General features: G+C 42.4%; 1 protein-coding gene across 1 annotated transcript in view; it reads left to right on the plus strand.

The window, feature by feature from the left end:
- Efhb (EF-hand domain family member B) overlaps nt 1–14155 on the plus strand; it is a 53716-nt gene that overhangs the window by 26169 nt on the left and 13392 nt on the right. The window contains exons 7-10 of the mRNA XM_010612817.1: nt 1495–1578; nt 2135–2202; nt 4635–4789; nt 11427–11634. Coding sequence (XP_010611119.1) covers nt 1495–1578; nt 2135–2202; nt 4635–4789; nt 11427–11634 — 515 coding nt within the window. The remainder of the gene's footprint in view (nt 1–1494; nt 1579–2134; nt 2203–4634; nt 4790–11426; nt 11635–14155) is intronic.

A 14155-nucleotide genomic window follows, 5' to 3' on the forward strand; every position in this document is an offset into this window, starting at 1 on the left:
GCTGTATTCCCAGCTACTCGGGAGTCTGAGCGGGAAGATGGCAAGTTTGAGGCCAGCCCGTGCAACTTAGCAAGACATTGTCTCAAAATAAAATATTAAAAATGTAACAATGGTAGAGCCGTTGTTCATCATGGAGAAGGCCCTGGGTTTGCTGTCCAACACTACCATCACCACACACACACACACACACACACACTCACCCGCACATAAAACAGTGTGCAAAGTATATTACATGTTTCATAATACAATCACAATCTGTGATTGAATATTTTGACTTTTTTTTTTACCATTATAGTCAGTGTGTGTGTGTGTGTGTGTGTGTGTGAGAGAGAGACAGGGTCTCACTATGTAGTTCAGCTTGGCCTTGAACTCACTGTGTAGCCCAGGCTGCTGGCCTTGAACTCGTAAAAATACTTTCATACATACAACTTCCTGCATTTTTTAAAGCAGTGGAGTCTCACTATGTCGCTTAGGTTGGCCCCAAATTGCTGGGCTGAAGTGATCCTCCTATTTCAGCTTCCTGAGCGACTGGGACAGCAGGTGCATGGCACTGTGCTAACATTCCACATTTTAAGTTGTCATGTTGCCTCACAAGTGCAAGGTCCAAGTTTGATCCTCAGTACCAAAACAAAACACAAAAAAACCCCCTCAATAAATTGTTATGTGGATTATCTTCTGTTATTGGTTTCCAGTTGTGGATAAAAGGGCATGGGCACTTTTATGCATTTTATTTCCTTTTACTCATTATTTCCAAAAGGATAGTAAGAGTCTTCACTAACATTCTGAAAGTATTTTACCAGCTTTTTGATAAGTTCAGATATTATTTCTCTTTTTTACTAGGTCAGAAGAGGTCTTCTTATTTTTAAAATTCATTTTATTACTACAGAGTATTATGATTTCTCTCACTAGAAATAAGTTCTTTGTTTATATCCTTTGGTTATTTATTTATTTGATGCTTATTTTTCTTTCAGCAAATTTAAAAGTTATAACAATAACATTATGGAAGGTATTTTTAAAGTTTGCTTCCTTTATTATTTAACCAAAATTTGTTTTTATTATAGTTATAGATGCTAGGAAGATGGACACATAAAGCTTTCTTTTCTTTTTTCTTTCTTTTTTTTTTTTTAGTTTTTTTTTTTTTTTTTTTTTTTTTTTTTTTTTTTTTTTTGGTATGGGGATTGAACTCGGGTCCTTGTGCTTATAAGGCAGGCCACCCAACCGCTGAGCTAAATCCCCGGCCCTAGAGCTTTCTTTTTAGCATAGAATTTCTTTTGAAATTACATTTGTTTAGGGGCCAGGAATTTACCGCTGTGGTCTTGTGTCTGTCTGGCAAACGGAAGGTCCTGAGTTTGATTCCAGTACCAGGAAAAAAAATTAGATTTGTTTGATCAAGGCCTATTGATACAGTGATATTCCTTACCACATGTACAGTTGGCAACAAAGGATTCTTCAGGTCATAGAAACAACTGATAATTTTCTTTCTTTTTTTTTTAGGAAAAGAGGAGCTAAAATTGTATCTAAGAGAGTTGACGATTTCAAAGAAAAGTTTCAACATAAGGTTGGAAGAGTTTTAGATCCGTAAGTTAATGACTAACTGCATGTTTGGATTCTGCATTGAGGTTAAGAAAGTACTCTTGTGTTAAATATTGTTTTGTGTTTGATTAGATACTATTAAATAGGAAAATAATTTTTTACTCTTCAGTGAATAATGTTAATTGACATAGCATTTGGAGTTCCAGGAAACTGATGAGTTCTCCATGGTAGAGAGGGATTTGGAAAAGGAGGGAGAATGTTGCATAAAGTTTTATTTCTGGGATATCAAGAATTTAATTTAACTGTATTTACATTTAATTTAACTGTATTCCCTGTCTGTCACACCCTCTATTTATAGGAAGTTTGCTTTGCATGTCTTTTCTTTTTTAAAATCTGGTTTACTGAAAGGCAGTGAAAGCATTCATCCATTGTTAATAATGCAAGTGGAGATGAGAAAAATAGATCCTTGGGAGAACTTCTGTTTGATCTTCATTGATTGTGATAGGAGAAAATGCAGGCTAAGAACGTATGGCAGACATTTTAAATTCTAGGAATGCTGTGTGGTGGGAATTTCGACTAAAGGATTTGTTTTCTTTGGTAGCATTGCAGAAACAATGAATGTTCCCCCAGGCCACACATTTGGAGCTTGTCTCTCTCCTGAGGAGTACGGTAACTATATAAACTTTCTCCTTCAAAAACAGCAGAATGAACAAACATTGTCAAAATCCCCAAACAGCTACCATCTCCTTCTTTCAAGGCTTCTAATTTTAACTTTTTTTTTTTTTTAAGTTTTTTTGAGACAGGGTCTTATTATGTAGTCCAGGCAGGTCTAGTGAGTGAGTACCATGCAGCCCAGGCCACCCCTGAATTTGTAGTGATCCTCCTGCCTCAGCCTCCTGAGTGCTGTTATTATACCCATAAGCCGACATGCCAAGCATATTTGTTTTGTTTTTTGAGACTGGATCTCACGTGTACTTGAAGTTGACCTCCAACCGTGGCAATCTTCCTGCCTCTGCCTCTTGAGGCTTCCAATTTTAAAGCCTTAAAGTGTTGCATTAACACTAATGGAGAAAAATATCTAATGCAAGAAAGGTCTTTTTTTCATATTACAAATTTAAAGCCCCTGTAATGAATATTTTAAGTGTAGTTAAGGCTTTAAATTTTTTTTCTTCCCACTGAGACACAGTACAGTAATGTCTTGGTTCACGAATGCTTCTGTTCACAAACAGTTCACTTCTTTACTCTTCTTTTTTTTTTTTTTTAATTTTTTTAAGACAAGGTCTCACTGTGTAGTTGAGACTGCCCTGGAACTCACTATGTAGCCCAGGCTGGTCTCAAACTCACAGCAATTCTCCTGCCTCAGCCTCCCAAGTGCTGGGATTATGAGCGTGAGCCACCACGCCCGGCAACAATTCACTTCTTAAACAAAAGCCTTTGAAAAAACTTTACTTTGATTCACAGGCTCCACATTGGGTGACAGACAGATACAATGGTGGCCATCTTCCCCACCCAAACACAAACAATTCTATCTTCTTCGAAGTCATAAAGCAAATCAAGTTTGTGAACTGAGGTACCACTGTACCTAATGCCTATAACTTAAAGGAGGAGATGTTTATTTTAGCTTGCAGTTTGTAGAAGTTTTAGTCCACAGCTGGCTGGCTCCCAGGCTTGATGGCACGGTATGGGCATGGCAGCGAAATGTTGCTATAGGCCAGGTGTGGTGGTACATGCCTATGATCCCAGCTCTTGGGAGGCTGAGGGAGGAGGATCACCACAAGTTCAAGGCCAGTTTGAGCTACACAGTGAGTTCAAGACAAGACTGAACTATACAGTGAGACCCTGTCTCAAAAAATCATAAAACAAAAAATTGTCCCCATCCTGAGGCTCTTTCCATGAAAGAATTTAAGCAGCACATGGATAATTAACTCCTGATTTTATAATAGACAAGCAATTTACAGGTGCTTGAAGTACCTGTTAAAAGAAACCCTACCCGGTGTGGTGGAGCACAACTGTAATCCCAGCACTCAGGAGGCTGAGGCAGGAGGATTGCCTGAACTACATAGCAAAAAACCAAACCAAACCAACAACAACAACAAATAAAAATTGGGTGTGGTGGCACACACCTGTAATTCTAACTCTTCAGGAGGCTGAAGTAGGAGGACTGGAAGTTCGAGGGCCTGCATAACAGAGCAGGAGCCTATCATGGAGACGGGGAAAATCACCTGGAAAGGATAATATCATGCCTTACACAGAGTAGGTGTAGATATTTGTCACCTTGAACTGCGTGGATGTTGCTGTTTAAATTAATCCCACTGCCAGAATGACCTTAACTCCAAGAAAGTTGGAGAGTGTTTGGCAGAGGGGGACATGTGTAGAAGGCCAGGAGAAAATGATTAGAGGCAAAAAGTCTCCTCTGGCTATGCCAGCGGCCCGCACATCACGGTCAGCTCTGTTTGGGCTGTGGGCTAGGACTCGTTCTCACTTAGCGGGAGGGGAGACTTCCAGGGACACTGGCGGTCAAGGGGGAGGCAGGGCCGAGAAGGGGGAATTTGGCAGGCAGACGGAAGGCCTGATGGAAACTAGGGGGAAAGAGAGAATCAGAGTTTAGTTTTTATAAGGGGTCCCATAGGTTCAGCAGCTCCAGGCACACTAATGTTGCTCTCTTGAAATCAGTCAGCTTTCAGATCCTCAGCATTGTAGTCAAAAGCCCCTTGGGCTGAGGCTTTAGCTCAGTGGTGCCACCGCCTGCTTTGTAAGCTCAAGGTCCCAAGTTTGATCCCTGGTTAAAAAAAAAAAAAAAAAAAAAAAAGCCCAAGAGGTACTGAATCGAGAGCTTTGCTGGCTTTGGAGAGGAAATGATAGCTGAATGAGGCTGATGATGCCCCCACATTTTGTTTCTAGGTATTTTTTCCTTGAGTAGAGAAGTGATCTAAAATAGACATACTTTTATCAACTATTTTACGTAGTTTTTATACATAAGGATTCGTAATAGCATCAGAGTTAGATTTGAGCTTTCCGTTCGCTGAAACTGCCAGCTCTCTCGATAAAAAAATATCAACAGACTTTAAATTCACACAAGAGACATCTCCTCTCATTCACAGGAGCTGGTGATCTCATCCATAACAGACTCCCGGGCGAGTATCTTCGAGGAAAGGACAGACAGAGAGCTCTGATCGCTGCAGTTCGACATCACTTGAAGAAATTTAATTATCAAAACTTTGACACTTTGCTGGCGGCCTTCAGGCACTATGACAAGGCCAGTAGTAGAGTAGTTTTTGGTGTATTTGTGGGCTGAGCAAAGTCAGCAGGTTGGTGTGCATCAGGGGTCAGCAAGCAATGGCCCATAGGCCCAGTCTAGCCCATCGCTGGTTTTTCTAAGTAAAGTTTAATTGAAACATTTCCATGTCCCTTGTAAGTATTCCCAGTGGCTGTTTCTGTTCTACATAGGCAGAGTTGAGTAGTAGCGACACAAAATTTATCCTTTGGCTGTTACTAAAAATCTGCTGACCTCTGGTATAGATTAGTGGCTGTCAGATGTGGTTGCTCTACTATGATTAGCATACTTGGGAGCATGTTAGAAATGCACATTGCAGACCTGCCTCAGATCCACTGAATTCAGAGCTCTGGGACAGAGCCTGAAATTTTTAGCACACACTCCACACATTTCCGATGGGGGACTGTGAAGTTGCAGCACGCTCTCTCCCACTAAGCTAACCCACAGCCCCCCCCCCCCCCCCCCCCCGCAGATCTAGGTATCTCCTGCGGCATATAGGAGGAAGTTTACATGATGGTGACACGAATAAGACAGTTTGGCGCAATGCATAGTGCTTTGCTTTTTAAAATTCTTAATTTTTCTCTTCTTTTTTCTTTGTTTGTGGTACCGGGGATTGAACTCAGGACCTTGCACTTGTGAGGCAGGTGGTGGCACCACTGAGCTACATCCCTGGCTTTAAAATTCTTCATTTTAAATGTAATTATAGAAAGTATGATCATCCTAATAGCTGTTGATTATCTGAAGAGACCACCAGGAACATTCCTTATGATAAAATTAAATTAAGCAGGGAGGAATTTACTGATATACCTTTTAAATAGTTAACTTTTAATATGCACAATGCAGTGCTCAGTGTCCTTAAGGAGCTTTTTATTGAGAGGGTAATAAGATGTAAGTCTAGTACAGCTGTAGGATAATTTTTGATTATTTGAATCTGATATTGTTGGATGCCCAGATTTAATTTAATAGTTAAAAAAAAAAAACAACAAACGATTTCCTAAATGATTCTTGGCTTACGAAGTTAATTCTATTTTTTTTTGTTGTTGTTGAAAACCCATAACACATCAAACATCATTCCAGATATTGAGTAAACCTTCCATTTAGGAAACTTGAAATCTGGAGGAGTTAACCATCAACGAAAATGGCTGTGGTGTGCTAGATTGGGCTGGAGAGAGCATACTGTTCACAGTTCAGGAAGTTTGCAAGGCAGCCGACTCCCGGTGGTAGTTGAGACTGACCTTGATCACAGCACTTACACCACTAGCAGAGCAGGCTCCTGTCCACCCCAGCTCCCAAAGAGCCAGTTGTTAAACACACACAGCGCACCCCCGTAGAAGAATGAGGGCCAGGTACTGTGATCAACTCAAAATCGCCAGGGGCTTTTGGCTTTTAGCGATAGTACACTATGTAATGCAGGATGGATGTTCTTAGCAATGCAAGTTAGCTGATTCTTTTCTCTTTTAATTAATTGTCTAATTAAGCATAGGTAGAACCTGGTAATTTGTGCTCACTTAAGGAAAACATTAGTTGCCAATATGCAAACGCTGTTAACGTAAAGCTAGAATAGCCTCCTAAAATACGTTTTGCTGGGAGGCCTGGGGTTCTCAGCTGGTAGGCGTAGGGTTCTTAGAGCTCAGTTGGGTAATCGTCTCCAGCACTTGTTTCTGGAGGGCCTGCTTGGGGGCAGTGAGTTTGCCCAAGCTGCCACTGATGGCATGCAGTCATTGATGGTATTCCCCCACCCTGTGGAATGACCAAAGGGGGGTGTAGGAAGATAACCAGAGGTGTTCTGCGTGGGAGGTGCCGTGATTCGGGTCATGCTCTGCTGTTCCCAGTAGATTTTGCAGTAACACCAAGGAGAATGGCGCTCGGGCTGTGGACAGAGGGCTGGGGGTGTCTCGCAGGCTCAAAGCCCGACATTCATTCCCCAGCACCGCAATAGCAAATTGTGGGCAGAGCTGCTTGGCAGTCAGTCAGTCAGTCAAACTCATGTTATTTCCAACAGTGTGGGAGAGCTGTGCCATGGCTTTTCCTGCCTGATGCAGTCTTCAGGGAAGAGGCTGGAAGACAAATAAGTCTCGCCTCTTCCCTGAGCATCCCGGGTCTGAGATTGTCTCTCTCCTACAGCTTGATTGCTGCTCTCCATCCAGTTCCATGAAGACAGTGTGTCTTGCTCCAGTAACAATAACCTCACCTTTTCCCCCAGTCGTCCCCTCTTCCCACCTAGACCTTCTGCCTGGAATGCAGATTTCTTTTTAGAAAAGGCCCAGAGAAGCATTTTATTCCCTGCTTTGACCATCATGGGAAGATGTGGAGAACGGTGCACCCGATCAAGTGGTTATTATGCTTATGAGCTGGAACCATATCAATCCATCAAGGGAATCAAGTGGCCAGAATAAAATGAAGTTTGGATCCTTTGGAATACCCTCCCTCTTTTTTTGTGGTATTGGGATTTGAACTGAGGGTCTTGCTCTTGCTGAGAGCCCTTTACTACTGAGCTGTATCCCTAGCCCCTAGAATCCTTGTGCCTGGTTGCTACCAGGTGAGTGGACGAACCATACTGGTCTGGGGTTGCTATTGGGTGCAAAATGATGTACCATAACCAGGAATGGTTGTGGCAGAATCTTGAATTTTTCCAAAGAGGTCTTTATGATCCCCGCCCCTTTTAGTTTGATTATTATTCAAGAAGCAGTTGAGAACAGCTGCACTGAGGGACCAAACTGCGTTTAGTAATGTCTGTGGACCAGCAGCTTGTGAGAATGCTAGACAGTTTTTGAGAATGCTATTCTAATGCTCAATAATGCCAGATGGCAATGGCTGTTAAGGAGCAGGAAGCTTCATTTAACACCTTAACTGATATTTCATTGTTGAGTAGCTTTTGTGCTATAAGGTATATCATTATCAGACTAAAAGTAGGCCAGAAAAGAAAGAAAAAGACTGAGATACTTTCATGGATCCTGTCTTAGTTACTTTTTGTTTTTATTTTTTGAGATAGGGTCTCACTATGGAGTTCAGTCTGGCCTCAAACTCACAGCAATCCTCATGGCTGAGCTGCCTGAGTCCTGGAATCACAGGTGCGCACCACTCCCCCTGGCAATTAGTTTTCTTGTTGCTGAGACAAAATACCCACCATCCAAATTTTAAGGGGGAAAGGTTTATTTCAGCTCACAGTTTGTAGAAGTTTAAGGCTATTGTCAGCGGCTCCAAGGCAGGGTGGCATAGTAGAAGGGCATCACAGAGGAGGAACAGTCCATGGCAAAAAGACAAGAGATAGCAAAGCAGCAAGCAGCAAGCAAGCTGCAGCAAATGCTGCTTCCTTTTATCATTTCCAGGCTACCTGCCTTTTGGGTGGTACAACCCATACCCAGGGTGAGCCTTCCTGTTGTCCACACCCAGAACTACATTAGACCAAGCAGTGAGCTAATTTAGGAATCACACACCCTTAATCCAGCACCACACAATTGAATCCAAGTATCGCATACGCTAGATGCATCCACCTCCCAAAGCTCCCACCTATAAACATATGAGGCTTTGATGGTGGCATCTAAACACAAGCCATACCATGCCCTACTTTTGTGACTGGAGATAATTGGGTAGAACAGTAATTCCATAACCCGAAAAAGCATCAGCATTGGTAGTGGCACCTTCAGTAGTTCTGAGGCAGTTCAGGAAAGTCTGCTGGGGGCCTGGGGCAGTGTCTCTCTGTGTGATGCCTCTTCTCCCACTACAAGATAAATGAGTCAACTTTTGGCAGGGATCACAAGTTTGGCACAGAATTGTCTTTTTTTTTCCCAGAGGCTCTAATTAGCAGAATCACCAGGAATGGGGACTTTGAGTTCCAAGAGGTCATTAGGGTTGTGAGGGCCCCAAAGTACAAGCAACTCTCTAAATGCAGGTCTTCTAGATCAGGATAATCTCCTCTGACACTTAGGAGCTTTCTCAACACAGGCATGTGGCACATCAGTACCCATTCAGCCATAGAAGCCACAGTGGTAATACTTTTTTGGCTTATTTATTCTTTGGTGCTGAGGATTGAACCCAGGACCTTGTTTGTGTGAACAAGCACTCCAGCCCCATTGTTGGCTTTTATTCTTCCCTGTGAACTCTGTGAACTCATGGCTATTGTGGTTGCATGTAGCTCAGTGAAACAAACCACACATGTTTTCAGTCTACACAAACCCCTGTATTTGGCAGCAATGTCGTCATTACTGACAGCGTCTATTTTGGTTTTGTGAACCTCTTGATTCAGTAGCTCTTATAGCTAGGGGTATGAGGTTTGTTTTGGCTGATTTTGGCCTGCAGAGAGACTTTTTATACATGTGTTTATATTAACCCCAGCCAGTTATAACTGTGTTGACAAGATAATATGTTTTCAGTTCATATTCTGTTTCATCGTGAGGCTTAGGCTTTTCTAGGGCTGCAGGCCTGACTGCAGAAATGGAGGTAGTGTTCATTGTGTCTGGCTCATTCTTCAGGGGCCCACCTCCGTCAGCATTGTAAAATCAATCCTGGACACTTAGAGCTTGAATATTGTTCAACAATTCATTCATAATTTCTCTTTTGAGAGTCTCTCTGGGTCTAGGGGTGGGAGTCAAAGCAACTGTAGAGCAGCCAGAATCCACTACAACAAATAAACAATAAAATGAAAAACTGTTTTTTGGTATGGTGTTATGGCTTGTATCTAAATGTACCCCCCAAGCCCAGTGTACTCATAGGTGGGGCTTTTGGGAGGTAGTTGGATCATTAGTATGTGATATTGGATTAAGGCTATGATAACTGGGTTAGTCTATTGATTGGTTTAGCATGGTTCTGGGTGTGGATAATGGGAATCTCACCTGTAGGTGGGACTAGGCTTGTAGTCTGGATGAAATAAAAAGGTTTTTGTTTTTTGCTTTTTGAGGGGAGGGTACTGGGGATCGAACTCGGGACCTTGTGCTTGTGAGGCAGGTGGTGGAACCGCTGAGCTAAACCCCTGGCCCAGGATGAAATAAAAAGGGAAAGGAGCCTCACTGTTTCCTGCTTCCTGCCCCCTGCCTACCCCGCCATGGACTGCTTCTCCTCTGCGATGCCCCCTGCCATGCTGCTCTGCCTTGGAGCCAGCTGACTGTGAGCTGAAACCTCTACAGACCGTGGGCCAAAATAAACCTCTCATCCTTTAACTCGTAGGTGTCAGGCAGTTTGTCCCAGCAAAAAGAAAGTAACTTAAAACACTGGGGGCTTGAACTCAGAGCTGGAGCACGTGGTAGGCAGGTGACTATCACTGAGCTGCACCTTCGTCCTCAAGCAGCTCTTCACTGTCCTCCCTGAATGGATTCAAGATTGGTCTGAGCATCTTCTGTGGGGGCTGAGGGTTGAGATGCCTCAGCTCTTGTCATTCTTCCTTAACAAGCATTGTGTGCTCTGTCCCTTCCCCTTCCGAGTGAGTCAGCCCGGGCCGGGGATTCGGCTCAGTGGTTCCACTGCCTGCCTCGCAAGTGCAAGGTCCTGAGTTTGATCCCCGGTACCAAACAAACAAACCAACAAACAAACCAACCTGGGGAGCCAGCTGAAGTTCCTGCTCAGAGCCCTCACGGACCTTCCCTCCATTCGTGCTCAGTGCAGGTGCTCCTGTCTTTAACTCTTTTATGAAAAGAGACTTTCCCTTTCCTCTCCCTGCCAGAATGAATCTTACTATTTTTTTGAATCATATTATTTTTTCAATACTAGGGATTGAGCCCAAGGCCTGTGCACTGAAGTACACTCCCAACCCTTTTAAAAATGTTTTATTGTGAGTCAGAGTCTTGCTAAGTTGCTTTGTTGCCTCCTGAACTCCACTAGCTGGAATTACAGGTATGTGCTAGTACCCCTGGACAGAGGGAATCATAGTGTTAATTGTTGCAGTAGGGGTTAAATTGGCTGTTTGGCATTTTCTTGTTTGTTTGGACACAGAATCTTGGTCTTTACTTCAGGCTGGCTTTGAACTCACTGCTAGCTCATGTTGGTCTGGAACTCATGGTGATCTTCCTGCCTCAGCCTCCCTGGTGCTGGGATTGCAGGCATGGGCCACTGTACACAGCTCAGTCTCTCCTTGTCCCTAGGAGTGTTACCAAGCACAATCAGGCAAGTGTCTTTGAATCTACCTCCCATTGACGTGAAGACCATCTATGGCCCAGCTGAGACATGGAAAGTGCTAAAAAAACTTTGTACAAAGTAGTCAAGAGCACATAGCACTGGTCAAATGAAATGGCAAAGCAGATGTCGTGATTGTACCCATGCTATCCCGATGCTGACAGCATAATGTAAAGAAAATGATTAAACTAGAGTGGGGGCTGGGAGTGTAGCTCGGTGGCAGAGGATGTGCTTGGCAAATGTGAGGCCCTGGCTTTAATCCTCAATGCCACACACAAAAGGGAAGGAACAAAAGTCCCAAGGCAGGCCCTTCTCTGACCAGGGTTCAAATTATTCTGTGTCTTCATCAGGCTGACTCAGTGAGGGTCAGGCTTGGGCTCCTCCCTTGTAAAAACAGGTACATTCTTTGAGTTGTGTGGCGGACTATTTCTTTTTACTTAAACTAAAGAGTGACCAGTGCGATCCTCGCAGACAGGGCCCGTTACTCCGTCTCTTCTTGCTTCACGTCTAGCAGAAGGGAGATGGGGTCATTGACAAAGCAGAGCTGCGGGAAGCCTGCGACCAGGCCAACCTGCATCTAGACGAGACGCTCCTCAGCCAGCTGTTTGACTACTGTGATGTGGACAAGGATGGCTTGATTAACTACCTGGAATTTGCCAATTTCCTTAACTGGAAAGACAGTGTGCTTCTTAAAGAGTATGAAGAGAGAGTCGTTATGAAAGGTATTTCATCTTCATTTTCATTTATTTATTTGCTTTTGAGACAGGGTCTCACTAGGTACTTCAGGCTGGTCTAGAACTCGCTATGTAGTCCAAGCTGGCCTTGAACTTGCAGGCAATCCTCCTGCCTCAGCCTCGTGAGCGCTGGGATTATAAGTGTGTGCTACATGTGGGCAAAGGTAATTAATAGTTGAAGTCTGTTGAATTCTAAAATAGGCTCTCATATTTTCATTATTTTAGGAGCTCAACTCTCACCAATTTTTTTTGGGGGGGTACCAGGGATAGAACTCAGGTCCTTGCGCTTGCAAAGCAGTCACCAGAACCACTGAGCTAAATCCCCGCCCTTACCAATTTTAATATTATATAAAAAAGAAAAAGTACACACATATGTATATCATTTATCTGCTATGCACAGAATATTTGTGGAAGGATAGAAAGATACCAATAACATTTGTTATTCACAGGGAGAGGAAATTAGCTGAATAAGGAACAAGGTGGTAATGAGACGCATGTTTTATATCTGTATGTTTTATGTCTTTTGAACCCAGAACCATATATTATTATTTAAAAATGAAAGCAGCCAGATATGGTAGTGCCTGCCTGTAATCTCAGCTACTGAGGAGGCTGAGGCAGGATAACTCTAAATTCAAGGCCTGCCTGAGAATTTAATGAGACCTACTCTCAAAATAAAAAAGTAAGACAGGGTGGGAATGTAGCTCAGTGATACAGTGCCCTGGGTTTGATCCCCACTACTTGAAAAAAGGGAAGTAAAATGTATATAGAAGTTCCAAACGTAGTTCTTAAAGAAATTCCTTAAAAATTACTCTTAGAGTAATTAGCTACCTTTCATCAGGAAAATATGATAGTGCAATAGTTTTTTTTTCTTTGTACTGGGGATTGAACTCAGGACCTTGCGCTTGCAAGGCAGGTGGAAGAACCACTGAGATAAATCCCCAGTCCCAATATGTTTTTTTTTTGTTTGTTTGTTTGTTTTTTTGAGAGAGGGTCTCACTATGTAGTTGAGACTGACCTGGAACTCACTATGTAGCCCAGGCTGTCTTGAACTCACAGCGATCCTCCTGCCTCAGCCTCCTGAGTGCTGGGATTATAGGTGTGCACCACCATGCCCAGACTTAAATGTTTTTATTATATTTATAATTATATATATAAATATTTGTCAGAACCTATTGGAGGTTTTGACAAAAACAAACAAAAAAGGATTTAAAAATTTTTTGTACTGCTGGAGTGGGGTGTGGTGGTGCGCACCTGTAATCCCAGCATTCTGGGGTACTGAGGCAGGAGGATCACAAATCAAACCTAGTCTGGGCAATTCAGCAACTTAGTGAGACCTTGTCTCAAAAAGGGGGGCGCAGGGATGTAGCTCAGTGGTTCTGCCACTTGCCTTGCATGCGCAAGGACCTGAGTTTGTTCCCCGGTACCAAAAAAAAAAAAAAAATTAAAAAAAGGCTTGAGATATAGTTCAGTACAAAGGTTGTGGGTTCAACCCCCAGTGTGATAAAAAGATTCTGCACAGCTGGGTATGCTGGCCCATGACTATGGTCCCAGCATTTGGGAGGCTGAGATAGAAGGTCTGCAAGTTGGAGGCCAGGCTGGACTATGCAGCAAGACTCTGCCTCAGAAAACAAAAAACAAAATCCAACAAAAATCGCATAAAAATAAAAACCCCATAATTTTTACTTTTTCTTTGTCTTCTTTTTCTGGCACCGGGGATCAAACTGCTTGCGAGGCCAGCAGCAGAACCACTGAGCTAAATCCCTGGCCCCTATAATTTTCATTTTTGATTCCTATGTTTTCATGTTTACACATTATTCTCCTGTATCCTTGCTGATATAGAGAAATAGATGCATGAAAATGTATATATGCATATATTTTAGACATATCTAAAATAACAGTGAACGTACCATTTCTACTTGGTTTTTTAAAACTTAGGTTTTGAAATAAAAACAACAAAACAAAAAGGAAGAGGAAGAAAATAAACCTTAGCTTTCAAGTTTCAGTGGTGTGAAGAGATGTTTTTATGGTTTCTATAAACTCCACTTTCAGCTCCCTCATGCTTGTCTACTGTGATTTACTAAATAATTTCTTCAGTCTTTGAAATTTAGGTTGCTTCTAGATATTGTAACTGTGATATGGGTAATGCTATGATCATCATCTCTTGAAAAGCTTTCTATTTCTAATTATATCTCATTTCTTATGAATGTTATTATTGTCCCAGAAGTAACTCTTTCTCTTTTCATTTTGCTTTTCTAAATGATTGTACCAATTTGCAATTTTATCACCCTAGCCTGTGAGAAGGTTTTACTCTAATCTTGCTACCATTGAGCGTTATTTCACACGATTATAATTTAGTTGGTATATAATGATACCTCATTTGCTTTGATTTTCGTAACTTGATTATTAGAGAGGATTAACTTCTTAAAAAGGTTGTTTACATTTTTATTTCCCCTTTGAATATCTCTCCTCTGAACAGCAGAGACCTACCATTTCTCTTTGTTGGCCTGGG

Source organism: Fukomys damarensis, unplaced genomic scaffold, assembly GCF_012274545.1.
Source record: "Fukomys damarensis isolate Sample0158 unplaced genomic scaffold, DMR_v1.0_HiC HiC_scaffold_28, whole genome shotgun sequence".
Taxonomy (NCBI): Eukaryota; Metazoa; Chordata; class Mammalia; order Rodentia; family Bathyergidae; genus Fukomys; species Fukomys damarensis.